The sequence below is a fragment of the Notechis scutatus genome, chromosome 8 (assembly GCF_049901735.1).
Source record: "Notechis scutatus isolate UNSWTSFEM ecotype Mainland chromosome 8, rNotScu1.2, whole genome shotgun sequence".
Taxonomy (NCBI): Eukaryota; Metazoa; Chordata; class Lepidosauria; order Squamata; family Elapidae; genus Notechis; species Notechis scutatus.
In genome coordinates, this window is record NC_142016.1 from 25,436,775 (window position 1) to 25,455,845 (window position 19,071).

Genomic DNA, 19,071 nt, shown 5'->3' on the forward strand with positions numbered 1-19,071 from the left:
TCTTAGAAACGTGTATACCTTTTAGTAGCAGTTCAGTTGAACTAAGAAAAGGGTTGCCTAACTATGGACTGTGAGAATGAGTTTGCAAATTCCTCTATAATCCATTTTTTTAAAAAGCGCATAACATGTAAACACTGGCTCATAAAATTAAGCTCTTTATATGCAAAACCCTTACTTATGCTAGACTAGAGCATTCAAGAGTTGCTTTTATCATAAAATACTCTTCCAGGACCTCTATCTAAAGAATATATACATTTCTTTAATTGTAGCAATAAAAAAAAAGATTTTAATAGATGTCAGGGAGCCATCAGCTAGTGCCCAAAGCTATTCAAGGTGTAACCTACGATCCCCAGAAAACCGATGGGGAAGTTAATAGCTGCCTCTCAGTGCAGAAATCAAGAGAATGAGTAAGGATTGCACCCATATTCAACTTTGTAAAAGCAAGTTTCGCTTTGTGTCCACGAGAGGGCACCAACGTCCAACCCCCTGAATTACCACCTGTTTTGCTAATCTGGACTACTACAAGAACAGCTAAATGTTAGCTACACCAATTACACCCAGTCTTCTTCAAATAAACACAGGAACACAGAAAAAACAACAACAACATATTATCTTGTGGTATCAAGCTGATTATATTTAATTGTCACTGATGACAGCTTTATGTAAATGATGGAAACAAAAGCATCATGGGTAGTTCAAAACTGCTACCCTGCATAAATCAACGGTTTAACACTTCAAACTATGCTTCTTCAAAAGTGCCTTCCTTGGTTAGCTCAAGGAAAGAAAGAAGGGAGAGAAGGGGAAGAAAGGAAAGAAGGAAGAGGGGAAAGAGAGAGAGAGAGAGAGAGAGAAAGAGAGAAAGAAAGAAAGAAAGAAAGAAAGAAAGAAAGAAAGAAAGAAAGAAAGAAAGAAAGAAAGAAAGAAAGAAAGAAAGAAAGAAAGAAAGAAAGAAAGAAAGAAAGAAACATAAAGGCTAGATAGAAGTTAAGATCAAATCTCATTTTGTCTTGTTTTTCCTCCAAGACAATTAGAACAAATTTCTGAAGTTAACTGGATATTAATCGAATTCACCCTCCCAACATGTTAAAGTAAGTAGAGGAAGGCTCTAAAGCGAGTGTGTCCAGTCTTGGCTACTTTAAGACCTATTGCTTGCTGCTGGGGAATTCTGGGAGTTGAAGTCCACAAGTTTTAAAGTTGCCAAAGTTGGGCATCCCTGTTCTAAAGAAATCTTCCAGAAATACTACTCCTGCTAAATTAAAACTTCAATTCAATCATAATTTCAGTTGTTAGTGGCGTCAATCAGGCTCAAAGTCCCCAGAGATGACTTCATGGGATGAGACCTATTTTGGATTACACCTTTGCACTGAACTCTATGACCTCCCCAAATTTTTTTGGCACCAGACGGCTAAGTCCCTTTGCTCAGTTTACTTGTTTGAATTACATCCTGCCTTTTCTCCAGCAGCACAGAAGAATCTTCTTTTCATTTATCCTCCCAAAAGCAGTTGGGGGTGACAGGGACTTGCCCAAAATTAGGTAGAGAACACCCCTCCAGCTCGCCTTAAGGAAATGAAGACAGAAGGCCCCAAGCATCCCCTGTTCATGTCGAGGTGGGTTTTTTTAATAATCAGAAAAATAGCGTTCCTCGATCTTTTCTAATCTCTTCATTTTTCTTTCTTTGCAGCTGGCTTTTCTTTCTCCGAAGACAGGTTCTGTTCTTGCTTCTTGGCTGGTTGCTGACCAGCGCCTGCCCCGACACCCACAGTCTGTCCAGATTGGGCCTCAATGACAGCGTGTTCCTTTTTCACCAGTTCCTCCAGCTCTTTCTAAGGGGGAGAAAAGAGAAATCCACCTAAGGAACCAGAGTTGGCAAACCACCCCGCTTCCCAGTAAGGCCCCAGAGGGAGCCAAAGAGAATCCCATTCATTTTTATATCTGGGCTCTTCTCAGTGATTTTGAAACGGGAGAGATACCTTCCATCCCAACAGCTCTGCCAAAGCCAGGCAGCCCTCATCACAGTCTCCCAGCCATGCGACGTCCCTGAAAAATTAAGTGGAGTGGGAACCGCCCCCCCCCCCAAAAAAAAGAATGGTAAATAAAGGAACTCCAATTTATTGGTTTTTATACAGAGCTGACAAAGCATTCCAAGACAGATAACAATAGCATTTAAAATTATATACCACTTTATAATGCTTTACAGCCCTGTCAAAGTGGTTTAGAGAGTCAGCCTCTTGCCCCCAACAATCTGGGTCCTCATTTTATCCACCTTGGGAGGACAGAAGGCTGAGTCAACCTTGAGCCTGGTGGGATCTGAACTTCCAAATTGCAGGCAGACAATAGTCAGCGGAAGTGGCCTGCAGTACAGCACTCTAACCACTGCGTCACAGATGCCTCTTTTCTTCCAGCAATCTTTACAACCACCTTGTAGTCGGGTAGATCTCCCTAGCAGGACCATCTCCGTAAAACACCTGGGCTATGAAGACCAAGTGTCCCCAAAGGTGCTTTTCCCCCCCAAGAGCTGAAAAAGCTTCTTGGATGAGAAGTGAAACCTCTTCAAAGAAAAACAAGAAAGCCCAATTGCTTCTTGAAAAAAAAAAAAAGCACCTTTGGGACAACCATGACTTGGATGACTGAGAATCTCCATAGACAAGACCAAGAGTAGCCCACTTAAAGCCACCAGGGGAACTCAGGGGACCACAAAGCTGCATTAGATACACCAGGGGAACTGAGCATGTCAGAATTATTGGCTTAAACTTTATTTTATTTAACTCCTAAGTGAAGTCTCTTACCCAAGACTATTGCTTGGCACCAAAGCACTGAACAACACCCCACCTCCCATGGGTTAACTCTTAAATTCTCGGCATCCACCCTGCCACAATCCTGCGCCCCATACTGAACTTGCCTGTATGCCTTCTCCGAATCAAAATCCATCCCGCAGCCTAAGCCCATCAGGGACATGAAAGGATCACTCTGAAATGAGACAACAAATGTAAAAATATCCTCTTGGAGGACTCCAAAATGGTGAAAGTTTTAAGGTGGAAGATCAGCAGAGAACTATCATGATATAAGCTGGCTCGGGAATTCTGCAAGTTGAATTCCACGGGTCATAACATTGAAATAATTTTAGGGTAGAGAGTAGGGAAGATGACCTGGTTGGGGATAGGCAGGAGATGTTGCCTGGGCTAAAAAGCATATTTTGAAAAGGCCAGAGCAACAAGATAGCATTCAGAAGCAGCTCAAGCCAATGCCTTCTTGATTCTCAGAGGTATAAGAAGCATGTCAGCTCAGGAATTCTGGGAGCTGAAGTCCACGGCCTGAAAAGCTGCCGTAGCTGCCCACACCCTGGCTCTATTCCCAGGAGCTTCCACTCTGTGGCAGACCAAAGAAAGCAGGTGGCAAACCTAACCTCACCTCTCCAGTCTTCTCCTTATTGATCAGAAGCCGTGGGGTGTTTGGGGGCACCCTGGAAGAAACAGAGAGGAGCAACCCTTTAGCGACGGTTCCTGCAGAGTCTTGGATCAGAAAAGCCAGCCCTCCCTTACCCAGCCCAGGGTCACTGACCTGCTGACCAGAGAGGCGAAAGGCTGGACCTGAAGGGAGGTACCCATGATAATAAGCATGTCCGCATTCTGGAAATCCTGCAAGCAGAGGGTTAGTGTGAAGGATGGCGGGCACCTGAAGAACTGTGTCCCGGTTTCTAACCTGGTTTCAAACACCCTGGTCTCTGAAATCGTGCCCTCTGGAAATGTTCCTTTGACCTTTCATTTATTCAGGCCTAGACAGACTTTGCTGCCCCGTGTTATTATGGTCATGACAGACCCCTGCAGTGTTAAGGCTCTTGGTTGTAAGACTTATTCAACAGAGAGGAAAGCTCTAGGTTCCTGCAGTGTGCAGATACAGGTGGTCCTCAACGTACGACCAGAATTCAGCCCCAAATTTATGTGGCCAAGGGAGAAATTTGTTAAGTGAGTTTTGCCCCGTTTTACAACTTTTCTAGCCACATTTGTTAAGTGAATCACTGCAGCTGTTCAAGTAGTAACACGGTTAAGCGAATCTTTTGTTAGTCAGAAGGTTGCCAAAAGGGATCACATGACACACACACACACCCCCAGGACAGCGCAACAGTCATAAATATGAACTGGTTGTCAGCATCCGAATGTAAATCATGTGACCACGGGATGCTGCGACGGTCATACGTGTAAAAAATGGTCATATCACTTTTTTCCAGTGCTGTTGTAACTTCAAATGGTCCCTAAGCGAACTGTTGTTAAGTCGAGGACGAGCCGTACAGGATTTCAAATGATTACATGCTGCATGGGGAGGGACCTCTGCCTATAACACTGAAGGTTAATGTGCTAATCTGCTTAGAGTGCAAGATCCAGCTAATGTTTGCCCAACGTTTTGTTCCTCTGGGAGAAAGATACAACTCCATGGAAGCCGAATGCTTTTTTTTTTAAAAAAAAAACATCCTTTATCTCTATGCCTAAAACATTTTGTGCCCTATTTTCATTCACCAGATTTCCTGACCAATTATGGATCACGCCTGACCAGTTAGCATACATTACTAGCATCCTTTCGCCTGGGGAAATTTTAACTCCTTAAATAAGGATTCAGAAATCCTGGGTCTCGGGAGACCTCCAACCTGGGGCTGCCAGCGTCCCGAGTCCAAAGGACTGAAGCACTTACCGACTGCATGAGAGAGAAGAAACGCGGAGGCAGGTTCTCTCCAAAAAAGACGATGTCTGAAGGAAGGAAAAGAAAGCAGAGCCTTGGGTTGGGGGCTCCCTGAAACCTGATCGATAAGCACCAAGACCCCAGGATGTGGCTCTGAGGAGTGACTGGGTCAGATGCTCACCTGGCTTCACTACGCTCTCACATTTTTCACACCTGGGGGTGACAGATGCAAATATTTTTTCTGAAAGAAAAAAGAAGAGCAATGCACCTGAGCCAATTCCGTTTGCAGCTAATTCATGATTTGACGTCAGTGGCAGCGGTCCAGGTTCCTTGAGGGATTGTCCCACCCCACTGGGATTGGTCCGTACCACCTGTGCAGGCAGAGGAGGCACGCCGCCTCACCTCCAGTATCCCAGCTGGTGGGGTCCGGGAGGAGGGCCTTCTCTGTCGTTGCTCCTGACCTCTGGAACATCTGGCTTCCCCCTCCCCCAGATGTGAGATGGGCCTCAACCCTCCTATCTTGCACACCAGAACAACTAGACACAAGGAGAGTTTTTCCCCCAACGCCATCACTCTGCTAAACAAATAATTCCCTCAACACTGTTCAATTCTTTACAATAATAATAATAAGTTTATTCCAAAGGATTTTTTAAAATATTTTCTTTACCCCTTTGATCCCTTCCAGAAGGCCCCCCGATAACGTCTTCCCTGCTTCCAATGCCTGACCCTCACCTTTCATCCACTCCAGGCTGTAGGACGTCTTGCAAGTTGAGCTGATGCAATGGGAGGTATAAAAGGTGCCATGAGCTTCCACTAAGTGTTCGGCATCCAGACCGGCCACCCGCTCCAAGGTGTCGATGTTCTGGAAGAAGGCAAGAGGTCTGACATAAATCCAACCTCAAATGGCCGTCAATCAATCCTGGAGCTAAATCTGACTAGGAGTCTCCGAGAGGGGCTCAGCCTGCTTCAAAGACTCAATGCAAGGGTGTGCACAATGGTAATTGTAGTCCCAACGGCACCATCATGGTTATTGTTGGTCTCTAGGAAGGAGGAGCTACTGAAAGAGGGGAGCATGATATTAATAAATGATAAACAGGATGCTGGAACATTAACAGAGAAGAAAAGTTTCCCTCTGTCTTGAAGATATACCTAGGGAAAAGCCTGGCACTGAAAAGTTCCAGCTCTGCTATAAATCATCTTACTGGCTCACAGTCAAGAAGACTCAGGCAAAATTCACTTGCTGCAATGCACCATTTCAAAGCGAGAAAATGCTAACGGCCCTTATTTATTTAGGAGGCAGGAATAATATAACAAAAGCTTTCATTGTTCTAAAGCACCAGCCCCAAAGACCAGAAAGAGACCTAAAGGGAAAAGGACTTATTTACCTGAGTGTAGCAGCGTAGCAGCAGCCCTTTATCCTTCAAAAGGCGAATGAAGTAGTGACAGACTGTGGGCTGAAAAGGACCAGAGCCTTAAATGTCATATTTTCTTTTCACAAAGGAAACCAAAGGGGTAGTTTTTATTTATATGTTTATTCATTCATTCCGACACTTACGGGACTTATGGCAGTTAACATCATCACATTAAAACATCCATTGTAAATTAACAATAAAACATCCACGGCGGTTAAATGAAACAATAAGCCACAGTAAATTAATCCATAATCAATTGACAACAGCACAAAAAACATCAGTTCATTAAAACCTGCAGATGACACGGAGCAATCAACAAAAGAACTTGGTGTGTGGCATCTTCTGGAACAAAGCCAGACAAGGGAACTTTGATTTCAACAGGGGGGCTGTTCAAAAAAGGAGGCCCCACTCCTAAAATGTTATACCTATGTACCTCAACCCAATTCATTTCACACAAGAGGGGCAGGGGTGGGATTCAAATTTTTTAACGGTTCTGTGGGCGTGGCTTAGTTGGTGGGCGTGGCCAACTCAACATCACTCACATCGAGGCACGCCTCTCCTCGCCTGGCCTCATGACTGTCGGGATGCTGCAACAGTCGTAAGTGTGAAAAATGGTCATAAGTCACTTTGTTCAGTGCCATTGTAACTTTGAATGGTCACTCCACACAAGCAAAGTACCAGCAAAGGAGGGGGAAAAAACCCCAGAGAAATTCCTGAGACAGGAAGTCTAGTCCTGCCAAGAATGTAATAAGGGTTAACGGAGAGGCAGTTTCTGTAAGCAACACCAGAATGTTTCCTTCCTGCCTTCCTTACAGGATTAGGCCAGTAAATTCTTCTAACAACCGGTTCTCCGAACTGCTTAGAATGTTAACACCCGGTTCTAGCGAATAGGTGCGAACTGGTAGAATCCCACCCCTGAAGAGGGGCATTGATAGTAGTCTCTCTGGGGACAATCTAGTCCAGTGGTCCCCAACCTTTTTTGTACCAGGGACCCGTTTCAAGCAGAAACACTTTTTCACCCCCACCCCGCCCACCCACGCGCGGTTCAACCCAGTGCTCCGTTCTGCCTGCCTGCCTTAGTTTCTGGTTGTTTGGGAGTAGCTTCGGCTGAGAATAATAACTATTCGCCTCTTTTACTCAGCCGAAGCTGTTCCGAATCAACCATTAACGAAGAAGGCAGGCAGGCAGGCAGAACGGGGCACTGAATTGAAGCGCGCGCGGGCGGGCGGGGTGGGGGTGACCGGGCGCTGCGGCGACAGGAAAAGCCACCCCCGCCCCAGCTTCTTTGAAGCAGTCTCTTCCTGGGCTGGTGGAGCAGCGAGAGAGCGACTGAGAGAGGAACGAGGCGGGAGGAAACCGAAGCTGCTGAGCCAGAGAGCAGGACAGGCTTCGGTTGCTTCCTCCCTCCCCTTCTTTCATTGTGTCCTTGATCCCCGATCCCAGCAGCATTCACCGAAGGCGAAGAAAGCCGCCATTTTTTTTTCTTTGCGGCCCGGTACAGAGTGCTCCGCGGCCCGGTACCGGTCCGCGGCCCGGTGGTTGAGGACCCCTGATCTAGTCAGTCAGGTTAATTCTAATTGAAGAATGCAGTTCTGCAGGTGTGCGTTTATTGTATGGGAATTGTATTGTAACCAGTTCTGATAAAGAAATGTCCCTCTTCCCAAACACTAAAAATTGTTAAGAAAATTCAGAGGATGTAGTGCTGGTTCTACTTTAAAGCCTCTTAGCCCCTCACTTAAAACCTCTTAAGAACTGATTTTGAGCACCTCTCTAAACTAGAAGCAGACCAAAACAGAGGTGGACTTCAGATCCAGCTACTCAAGAGTGTGAAGGGGGCGCGGGGGGCACTTGTTAGGAACTCTTTCAGGCAGCCATTTCTTCTCCTAAGGCGACAAGATTGCTGCAGGATTGAGTTTAAATCCCTGCCCACCGCTCAGGAAATATGAAAAACTATCTGACCTTGAACTGCCCTGGGTAGAGCTCCCGAGCCAAGGCGAAGAATGGTTCTGGGTTTTGCTAAATGAAAACAGACATCAAATCAGTTATGCCAAAGAAAACAAAGCACAAGAGAGCACCGTATTCAGCTCACGTAAATAGCAAGCGGGTAACTCAGCCTGGTACCTTGAAGTAGCCAATCTCAAAGATGGCTTCGGGATATGGTAGACTGTATTGCTGCAGATTGGCATATAGCCCCGTGCCAGGTGAGCGGAAATCGGGGATCCCCGCACCTGAGAGGCAGAAAGGCAGATGCGGAGACCAAATGGATAGCTGGAAGCAGCTGAATAGAAAACTAACTAAGGATACATTCTAAGGATAGGGGCTCATTTATTCTGATGCTACAGAGCACCAACACAGTTTGAGCTAAGAGGCAGATACTGTACTTGAGGTTCCCAGCTCCATTATTTCAAGCCCAGCTTAGAACAAAGGGGAGAAATTATTCTGATTCGCCAGAGTGCTTCTTGTGAACATTTTTTCTCTATTCTCCCAGAAAAAGAGTTTCCTAATTAAAAAAATAATAATCTCTTGTTGCAGGATAAGAGCACACCTTTTCAGATTGAGTAGAAAAAAAAAACTCCTTCAGACCCCTAACTATGTAAAGGCAGTTTCTAATTTTATCAACCAGCATCACATTCTGCTCCTACATTTGCACAAAACAAACAAAAAAAAAAGACACATAAGACACATGATCGGCAAAGCCATCGTGACACTTACTAGTTGAGATTCCTGCACCAACCATACAGATTATATTCTTGCCTGCAAGAGAAAGACATTGCGCCTTTCAATATCTACCCCTGAATTCCACCATGCCACCCTCATACCCTGAAGAGCATCAACTGCTTGACATGGGCATCCAACCATTGGAGCCTCAGCAACTGAGAAGCCACAGAATTTTAGAGGCTGGGATTCAAATTCTTCTGCTAAGAGCCCGACTACTTTGGGTGGCCCTGGGAAAATAACTTTTGTCAACAGCAGCCCCTGTCGGTAAAAGTATCAGTGGCCAAGGTAAGCATGCAGAGATATACTGATAACAGCATTTAACTACAACACACAGAGGTGCCAAACCTCCCTCCTCCCTTTGATCTACACCACCACCTGCATCACAAGCTCTTCCCCTCCCCCCGCACCTTTTTTCATCCACTTCAGAGGCTGATAGAAAAAGGGAAAGAGCAAAATATTTCACTCTCTAGAAAGAACTGGTTTACATTTCTCAGTGAGAATGAAGTTGGTCACGCCTTCCAGCGTCAGTTCCTCCAGCACCTTCTCGGGCTTCTCGCTGCCGAAGCCCAGAGTCCGGGAAAAGAGGTTTCGCAAAAATTCCACTGGTAAGAAAGAAAAATAAAATCGCAACATTATCACGTGCCTTGAAGAGCTGAGATCTGTGCCGACAGAAGAGATAATCAGTGCACTAATGAAGTTACCTAAAGGTCTGCAAGGAAAACCACCAAGCTCAGAGAGCACCATGGACCCCCACAGTCCTCCACAAAGCCTACTCCCTTGTAGCACTGATGTTACCCTAGTTGGGTCATAAAACGTCTGCAGGAAAATAACCAAACTCAAAAAGCGCCAGGGACCCCATGAGATCTCTGCATACCGTGCTAAACTCTTACCTGGAGAAAAATCTACCCGCGGCTCAAATGCTGGCTATTCTACGCTTTATATATAAAAAAATTGCTAATGTCTTCAAACAGTGTTTCTCAACCTTGGTATCTTTCAGCCGGATGGACATCAAGTCCCAGAATTCCCCAGTCAGCCATAGGGAATCTAGTTTGAGGCTTCTCTAGTTTGTTTTGCCTCACTCCAAGAAGATTGTTAAAAAAGCAAAAAAACAAGATCCCCTCGTTTTAGAGAAGTGTAACTCTGAAAGACGCACTGTTGTTGTAGGACTCGTTTCCTCTATTCTATTCTTATTTTTGATAAATAAATTCTGATTTATGTGCTCCACTGGAGATTTGCTCACCTTGTCATGAGGCAGCTGACACAAAGTACAAGCTCACTAATAAATGGACATGTCACTGTTGCCTAGAGACAGAAGTCATGTGTCTCAATGGATTAAGGCCAGCCTTACCTTATTCCAAGCCAAAGAATGTAATTATAATGCTTGATTACATAGCTACCATGTACAGCAAATATTCTTATCCTGGGTTTCACAATTCAGGGGGTTTCTATGCCTAGAAATAATTTTTCATTAACTATAGGAAGACATTTGCAGGTATCAGGAGAGCCTCAATTTATACATTCACAATATTTAAAGTAAAACATGAGCTCCCACTGGATAGTTGCTTACTTTCTGTCTGGCCAGAAGCTCCTCCTTCCTCATCAGAATCTGAACTCTGGAAAGAAAGAAAGGAGGGATGTCATTTCTTAGAATTCCTTAATATTAATTGAATTTATTGTTAATATTAAGTCTGGCCAATCTTGCCTGGCCTCAACCTGAGCAGGGTTAAGGCCTGTTAAGCACACTCCCCCCAAAAACTGTGAAATTCCAGAATGTCCCAAATCTATCCTTTCCTAAAAATGTATTTTTAAGTGGCTCCGGCACTTTTTCCAGAGCTGAGGGTGCTTTCTGGCCTCAAACTCAGAAACGCTCTAGCCTCAGTATGGATCAGTGTTTCATCATCAGCATTTCTGGAGAAAAGATATAAGGGCATTCCATTTGAATTTAAACCTGTGCCCAGAGAAGAATGAGCCTCTGAAATGGCAAGAAATATCCTTTTATACGAGTGTTTCTCAACCTGGATAGCTTGAAGATGGACTTCAACTCCCAGATTTCTGCTGGCTGGGGAATTGTGGGAGTTGATGTCCACAGGTTTTCAAGCTGCCCAGGGTTAAGAAACACCATTTTATACTGTCTATTCCACATTAAATCCAATTCCCCGGTGATTCTGATCAGTTTTATTTACAATCATCAACTTTCTTCTCAAGTGTGGCTAAATTTTGTCACTTGTTTGTAATATATGCAATAGTTTGAATGACAAGCTTGATTAACTGCACAACTAATGCAAGTGTTAATGTAATTCTGACTTATTTGTATGTATTATGCATTATTTAGATCTTGATATGTTTACTTAATGACATATGTAATCAGTGTATGACCACAATTGGGACCAGAACTCCCATCGCTAAGCAAGACGGTTGTTAAGTGAGACCCACCTGACTTTATGACCTCTTTTGCAGCAGCCCTCAAACACAATCATTGCAGTTGTTAAGCGAATCCAGCTTTCCCCATTGACCCTGCTTGGCAAATTTTGATCACGTGAGTGTGGAGATGCCGTGACGGTCGTAAACGCAAGGACAGGTTGTTAAGTCCCTTTTTCCAGTGTCATCACTTCAAGCAGGCACTTAATGGTGGCATATTTGTGTACGTCATGTATTTTTAGGACCAGCTGTAATAAAAGATCTACAGGCCGTCCCTGACTTACAACTGTTCGCTCAGTGTGACCGTTCAAAGTCACAACGGCACTGAGAACAGTAACCTGTGACTGTTTTTCATTCTTACGACCGCTGCAGCATCATTATGGTCACATGATCAAAACTGGCCACTTGGCAACTGACTCATATTTATGACGGTTGTAGTGTCCCAAAGTTACGTGATTCCCCCTTCTTTTGGACATGGTTCCAAGCAAAATTAACAGGGAAGCAGGATTCACTTCACAACCCTGTTACTCACTTAACAACCGCGGCACAAATGGTTGTAAAAACGGGAGCCAAATTCAATCAACAAAGGAATCAATCAGGAATCCAGCTGGAAGGGGCCTTAGAGGTCTTCTAGTCCAGCCCCCAGCTCAAGCAGGGAGACCCTATTTGCCATTTCAATGTTTCACTTAGCAACAAAAACGTGGGGTTCACTTGTGGCCGTAAGTCGAGGAGACGGGATCCCCAGGTACCCAAACCATACCAGATTTTAAAAGGATGGATCCCCCCCCCCCGATATTATTATTTATATATTTTGTTTTATTTTGGAAAATCCTAAGGGGGGGGGAAGAAAATTGGCATAGCAGCAGGATTTTCCTCAGAGGGTTTTCTCCCCCCTCACCTGACTACCATCCAGCTGAGGCGGGGATGATGGGCTTGGAAGTGCAAACCCCCCCCCCGCCGCCGCCTGAAATGATATTTTAAGAGTCCTTATTCTGGGACTCGAGCCCGGGGAGCTCTACCGGTTGGATTTCCACCTGATGGACAGCGCTCCGGGCGCCCCCTTCCCCTCTGTGGGGGCACAGCCGCCTAGAGAGAAGGCCCTGGGGGGGGGGGATTTGGAGCGACGGCCCCCCCAATTTCGCCCCCTAAATCCTCACCGAGGACTTCGAGGCCTTTTCGGCGCCTTGTTCGGGACTGGCGGCAGCGCCTGTGACAAGGGAAACAGAAGGAAGAAGGGGAGACGGGGCAGGAGCCCCGGGCTTCCTCAGCCCACCGGTTCCCTCAGAGGCACCGTTACCTTCCCGGCTTGCCATGGAAGGTCGCGTCGCCGCTCCGTCGAGAATCCGAACAGACCGTTGGCTCCCTGAGAGGAAAACTACAAGTCCCGAAAAGCCCCGCGGGCGAGCAGCCAATGGCCGACCAGCTTTACAAACAAACAACCTATGACGTCACCGACGGGCGAGACCGTTCGGGCTCGCCGAACCACGGCTAGGGTCGAGGGGGCGGGGAAAGAGAAATTGCAAATAACGCCCATCTCCCTTCAGGCTTTGCGCTAAGTTGGGGGAGGGGGGTGCGACGTCGATGAAGTGTGAAACCGTCCTTCCAAATTAGGGCCTCCTCGAAGCCAAAAAAATTAGACGGAGGCGAATATAAACGAATAGTAACGTAAACGAGAGGACGTTCTAAAGGGAAACACCAAAACGTGAAAAAAAGGCCAATGTTATCCAAAACTCTTACTCGCAGGACTCCACTTCCCATCATACCTCGAGAAAAAAAAATAATATGGAGCCGCCGTCTTTTTTTCTAAAGCGCAGGCGCAGAGGGAGGGGGGAGAAAGAAAAAAAAAGGAACGACGGCCAGGAGCGTCACTACAACTCCCGGCATGCCTCTCTTCGCCCGATAAGACGCTCACCCCGGGGAATCCCCAGGCCGCTGAAATTCCCCTTCATGGCATCCTCGGCCGGGCCGGCTGCTTGAGTTTCTCGCCCCCCCCCGGCGGATTTTGGGGGCCCGGCCTCCGCGATGGCCCCGCTGCCCGTAGTGGGGGCTCCTCTGTAGGCCCGTCCCGAGCCATGGCCTTCGTCCAGGGACAGCCCGGCCAGGGCGGCCCCCGAGAGCCCAAGAAGCTGGAGGCAGGGGGCGAGGAGTGGTGCGACAGCGGCCTGGGCTCGCTCAGCGAAGGGCAGCTGGTCCAGCTCCAGGAGGATGGAGGCCTGGGAGTCCCTGAGGGGGTCCCTGCGGGCTGCCCTTTGACCTCTGACCCCAGAGCCCCCCAGAAGTCCCTGGAAGAGGAGGAGGAGGAGGGGCGCCTGGACTCGGCCCTGGGGGGCGACGAGGAGGTGGGAGACCTGGTGGAAGGAGTGGGGGGCGTCCACCTCCAGAGCCAGGTGGGCCCCGAGGCTTGGCTGCGCCACGTCTTGGGCTTCGTCACGGAGGATGGAGACACGTAGGTAGCCCAGGTTCTTTGCGGGTGGGTGGGGGGCGAACTTGGGGTCCCTGGGGAAGTGGGGGCACACGACATTGAAAATTGGGGTGGGTGGGAGCCTCACCTGATCACCTGCTTAAGGACCGCACAACATAACCGTAATTCCGGGGCTCGATGGCGATGCTAAGTCGAGGATGTAACTACCTCCACAGGTAAATCCTCGGCTTAACGACCGCCGCCCAGCCCCCCTGAATTGGGGGGTCGCTGAGCGAGTTTTTGCACACCCTCTTTTTTTCACGACCTGTCTCACCTGGAGTTTTTAATCCTGGCAATCCGTAGCCTTTAACTGTATAGAATGCGAAGGAGGTGTGTGTTTTGTGTGTTTTTATTTTGATACTTATCATGTACGCCGAAGGGGGCATTTAATTTCGTTGTACGAGGTGCAATGACGATAAACTAAACTAAAATTAAGTTGGTATGGGAATCTGGTGTCCCCGCTGAGGTTTGCTTTAAGGGAGGTCGCAAAAGGGGATCGCGTGTAACCTGGGATGCTGCGACTGTCATATATATGAATCGGTTGCTAAGCACCTGAATTTTGACCAAGTGACTGTGGGGAGGCTGCAGAGGTTAGAACTCTGGGGGGGGGAAAGTCACTTTTTTCAGTGCCATTTTAAGTTGGATCAGTCATGAAATGGTTGTAAGTCGAGAACTATCTATACTGCAGAAACGTTTGGCATTTTTTAAACCACGTTTGCTCTTTCCTCTCATTCCAGAGCTCTTCACCTGGCGGTGATCCATGAACATGAAGCTTTCCTGGATTCTATTCTGCAGTACACCCATGGAACCGATTACCTGGATATTCAGAATGATCTTGGCCAGGTGAGACTGCAGGGTACTTGCCTTCGCTTCCAGCTGTCCCGGCAGTCCCCAAATTTATAAGTCACAATAAGACGACTTGCTTGGGGCAGACCTGAGGACAGAATATGCGCTGGTTAAATTTTAAAAGATGAAAGCTGAGAACGAATAAAACAATGAGATCGGGAACCTTCTAGGCCTGGTGTCAACAGTCTTGCTAAACAAATAATAGTTTTTGTGTTCTCTTACACAAACAAGGGCGTCCAACCTTGGCAACTTGAACGCTTGTGGACTTCAACGCTCAGAATTCCCCAGTCAGCATGGAATAAAAAAAATAAAAAATCTTGTTGGACTTGTTGGGAGTTGAAGTCCACAAGTCTTAAAGTTGTCAAGGTTGGACATGCTTGTTATAAGAGAACACCAAAACTTAAGTGTGAAAAACACACCTTTTCACCTTTCCTTCTCTTTCCCGCACTTTTAGACTGCACTTCACATCGCTGTCATCCTCGGGGCATCCAGCTTTGTTGGCAAACTGGTGTCGGCAGGAGCCGGGCTGGGCGTCCAAGAGAAAGGAGGCCATACGGCCTTGCACTTGGCGTGCCGAGAGGGGTGGCGGGATTGTGCCGAACAGCTGCTGGCGCCGCTCACCGTCCAGAGGCCCTGTCAGCGCAACCGTTTCCAGGCCCAACTGGACTGCACCAATTATGATGGTAAGCAGCATCCATGAAATAGATAGAACTAGGGGTCAAGGGTGGGATTCAAATTTTTTAACAACCGGTTCTGTGGGCGTGGCTTAGGTGGTGGGCGTGGCTTGGTGGTCATGTGACTGGGTGGACGTGGCTTGGTGCTCATGTTATTGGCTGGGCGTAGCCAACTCAATATCACTCACATTGAGGCACGCCTCTCCTCGCCTGGCCTCTCGTGACTGTGGGGATGCTGCAACAGTCGTAAGTGTGAAAAATGGTCATAAGTCACTTTTTTCAGTGCCATTCTAACTTCGAATGGTCATTCCACACAAGCAAAGGACCAGCAAAGGAGGGGAAAAAAACTCCAGAAAAGTTCCTGAGACAGGAAGTCTAGTCCTGCCAAGAATGTAATAAGGGTTCACGGAGAGGCAGTTTCTGTAAGCAACACCAGAATGTTTCCTTCCTGCCTTCCTTACAGGATTAGGCCAGTAAATTCTTCTAACAACGGGTTCTCCGAACTGCTTAGAATGTTAACAACCGGTTCTAGCGAATAGGTGCGAACTGGTAGAATCCCACCCCTGCTAGGGGTGGGCTGCTGGGGGTTCAGGAGAGCCCCTAGCTAAGATTCTGTGCAATTCAGAGAACCCCCAAATCCCACTCCTGGCTGGCTTTGCTCACCCCTCCCCTCCCAGGAGCCCGTTTTGGATGCAGGTATGGGCAGGGCGCACAAACAGGCTCAGGGAGGGCGAAAAATGGGCCTCCCAGAAGTTTGGGAAGGCCATAAATCGGCCCGTTTCCAGCTTCCGGAGAGCCTCCGAAGCCCGGGGAGGCCCTTTTTGCCCTCCTGGAGTCTCGAGGAAAGCCTCAGGAGCCCGGGGAGGGCAAAAACGCCCCCCCCCATGGAGCAGGTGGCCGAGTAGGCCACACCCATCGTGGCCACGCCTACCCAGCAACTGGGCAGAGAACCCCTTGCTAAAATTTTCGAAGCCCACTCCTGGATAGAACCCTCCTCTTTGAAGCCTGTTGTAAACAGGGAGAGAGAGAGAGAGAAAACTCTGAGCACAAGTTTCTAGTCCTCATGGCTGGGGGAAGTTCAGAAAATAACTGGCATGCCTTCAAAATTCACACAATTTAGCTATCCGTTGATGAGCGGGTGGGCTTGTAACCTCGTCTCTGTTGTTTGTTTATTTTGTACTTAATAACATTATGTACTTATTTTGACTCCTAACTGGAGAGCCTGATTGATGACTCTGGGCTATGGATGTGTCCCATTGGAAGATATGAATTACGATACACCCAGACAGGTGGGGGGGAAACCAGGGTCAAGGGTGACAGTGAATGATGTATCTCAAAGTTGGTTACACCCAGGCAGTGCTGGCATGTTAACTCCCAGTAAATCCTTTTGAAGTTTTGGAAGTTTGGCTCGAGACTTGTGATTTAATTGGGGGTCACTGCCGGAACCCTGACACAGCATATAAAATATATACTGAAATATAAAGCACCAGAACAGTGAATTATTTTAAAAATGCACCATACAAATGATGCATAAAATTATGTCCTGTTGTGGTCCAGTAATAAGAAGTTTTAGGGTTAACAAAATGTACGTCTCTTCCTCCCCCCCCCCCCCCCCTTAGATTATGATTTTTGGTCTCTTTTTCAAAGCCAGTTGTTTACTTCTACTGTGGTTAAAATTTTACCTCCTTGCCGGCGTTGCATAGATTGCTCAAATTCTGGCAGAGGGATCTGAACCGAATTGGAACAAATGTTATTTATTTTGTACGATGGGGTTTCTTTTGAATTCCAGTGTGGTGGGTTAAGGTTTATAGGTCGCAGGAAACGACGGGTTGTTTTTCCACCCTGCAGCCCAAGTTGACCTCATAAAATTGTTTTGTTTTGCTGCTGTTGTTTTTTTGGGGGGTTCCTCAAACCCCCTCCTCCAGGTTACATCCCCCTGCATGTGGCCATTCTACGGAAAGATTTGGGCATGGTGAGCCTCTTAATCTCTGCAGGATCAGATCTCAACAAACCGGTTAGTTTTATGAACTCTCCAAAAAAAATAAAAAATCTGTGTCAATTTCATTCTGTTTTTAAAGGAAGGGATCCTCGATGTTAGGTTTAAACAGGCTGGGAATTCAGATAGAAAAGTGGGAGAGAAATCGGGTAAAAAAAACCCAAATTATTACAGGTAATCCTCACCTTGTTGACTGTTAATGGAGCCTGCCCGTTATGGTCGTAAGTCACCGTGTTTGTAAAACAGGCGATCACCTGACTGACCCGATTTGATGACCTGTTTTGCAACGGGCATTAAGCAAATCAATGAGTGGTGCGGTGGCCTCACAATCAAGAGTGACTGAGTTTGATCCTTAGGTAGAGGCAGATATTTCTCTGGGCACAATGAGAATATCTCTGCTGAAACAAAACTCCACCCTGGCGACAGGAAGGGCATCTGGCCATTAAAACACACTCTGCTAGCTCCATTCAGTTTCCCAGACTCCATCCCGCAAGGGATGATGGAGTCATTAAATGAATATGATTAAGCAAATCAGCATGGTTATTAAGTGAATCCATGGACATTAAACCCTTTGGGGGCGGTTTTTACCCAAAACCGGAAGTGAACACCGGGTTTTGTCAGAAATGTCGTAAAACACGGCCTTGGGACTGCGGGATGCTGCCAGAGATCATAAACACAGGCCAGTTGCCCAGCCTATGAAATCTGATTATGTGACTACAGGGAGTGGGTTGGCCATCAAAACACGAGGACCAAGTCCTAAATATCTTCCGGGGTCTGTTATAACTTCAAATGGTCGCTAAGCAACCTGTCATGAGTCGAGGACTGCCCCTGTTAAGCATAACTCCGTTTTGACCAGTGGAAGCTGACGTGGACGTCGGGTGAGGAGGTGGGCAGTCGAGTAGGGGAAGGAGTTGCCAGAAGCTGGGGGCGGCGTTAAAAGAGGCATGAGCCTAGAATCCCTGTGTAGCCACAAGGGGACTTAGCGCCTATGCTGGGATTCTAGGCTGATCCCTCTTTCAACGCCACCTTCTACCACTTCTGCTACGTTGTTGTTGTGAAACTATTTCTCAACTAGGAGAGCTTGAAACTCATTTTGAGTGCATGGCGCTAATTCGTTGCCTGAATATTTCCCCACTTGTTGTAACTGGAGCATCCAATCGGGATTCGCATGGACGCCTTCAATTGACAAGCGGCTGTTGCCTTGCAGGAGCTAAGTTGTGGCCGGAGTCCTCTCCACCTCGCGGTGGAATCCCAGAGCCCCGAAGTAGTGGAATGCCTCTTGCGTGCAGGAGCGGACACAGAGGCACGCATGTACGTGGGCTACACGCCCATGTACAGCGCCGTGCACCGTCCTGACCAAAAAATCCCACAGCTCTTACGGGAATTTGGTTCCGAGGAGCCGGAGTGGGATTCTGAGGAGAGTGTGGACAGTAACAGCGAGGTGAGTGCGATCGCAAGGGAGAGGCAGGCAGTGAGACAGGCCACTTGGCGCTCTGTGGGGGGAGGGGAGTAAGTAAGAAGGAAGGAAGGAAGGAAGGAAGGAAGGAAGGAAGGAGTCAAGGTAGGTGGGAGGAAGGAAGGAGTCAGACAAGGAAGGAGTCGGAGGGAGGAAGGAAGGAGTCAGATGAGGAAGGAAGGAGTCGGAGGAAGGAAGGAATCGAGGGAAGGAAGGAGTCAGGCTGGAAGAAAGGAAGGAAGGAGTCGGAGGGAGGAAGGAAGGAGTCAGATGAGGAAGGAAGGAGTCGGGGGGGGGAGGAATCGAGGGAAGGAAGGAAGGAGTCAGACAAGGAAGGAAGGAGTCGGAGGGAAGGAGGAAAGAGTCAGTCGAGGAGGGAGGAGGGAGGGAGGAAGGAATCGAGGGGAAGGAAGGAAGGA

The 19,071-nt window shown here is 47.3% G+C and overlaps 2 protein-coding genes across 7 annotated transcripts in view; one reads left to right on the forward strand and one right to left on the reverse strand.

The window, feature by feature from the left end:
* Positions 1–613: 613 nt before the first annotated feature.
* On the reverse strand, positions 614–12,605 carry SIRT2 (sirtuin 2). Of its 3 annotated transcripts, none has more exons than XM_087971236.1 (16): positions 12,517–12,605; positions 12,384–12,426; positions 10,369–10,412; positions 9,287–9,403; positions 8,796–8,837; positions 8,205–8,311; positions 8,043–8,099; positions 6,057–6,125; positions 5,404–5,533; positions 4,853–4,912; positions 4,684–4,739; positions 3,559–3,635; positions 3,409–3,460; positions 2,900–2,967; positions 1,971–2,037; positions 614–1,823 (listed from the first exon to the last, which is right to left on the reverse strand). In XM_087971236.1, the coding sequence occupies exons 1-16, from the start codon at positions 12,530–12,532 to the stop codon at positions 1,662–1,664; spliced, it is 1,167 nt and encodes a 388-aa protein (XP_087827362.1). In that variant the 5' UTR covers positions 12,533–12,605; the 3' UTR covers positions 614–1,661. The 3 variants fall into 3 exon arrangements, with proteins under 3 accessions (XP_087827362.1, XP_026543895.2, XP_026543896.2); XM_026688110.2 differs by having other exon boundaries at positions 10,369–10,414; positions 12,377–12,426; XM_026688111.2 differs by lacking the exon at positions 12,384–12,426 and having other exon boundaries at positions 10,369–10,414.
* A 446-nt stretch (positions 12,606–13,051) lies between these two features.
* NFKBIB (NFKB inhibitor beta) overlaps positions 13,052–19,071 on the forward strand; it is a 36,894-nt gene continuing 30,874 nt past the window's right edge. For 3 of the 4 annotated variants that reach the window (XR_015750554.1, XR_015750553.1, XM_087971237.1), the window contains exons 1-5: positions 13,076–13,665; positions 14,418–14,523; positions 14,981–15,209; positions 17,126–17,214; positions 18,404–18,637. Coding sequence is in view for 2 of the 4 variants with exons in the window: in XM_087971237.1 (XP_087827363.1) it covers positions 13,292–13,665; positions 14,418–14,523; positions 14,981–15,209; positions 17,126–17,214; positions 18,404–18,637 (1,032 nt within the window). In the remaining 2 variants the exon portion in view is untranslated. Of the gene's footprint in view, positions 13,666–14,417; positions 14,524–14,980; positions 15,210–17,125; positions 17,215–18,403; positions 18,638–19,071 lie in introns of all 4 variants that reach the window. The other variant, XM_026688112.2, reaches the window with a different exon arrangement.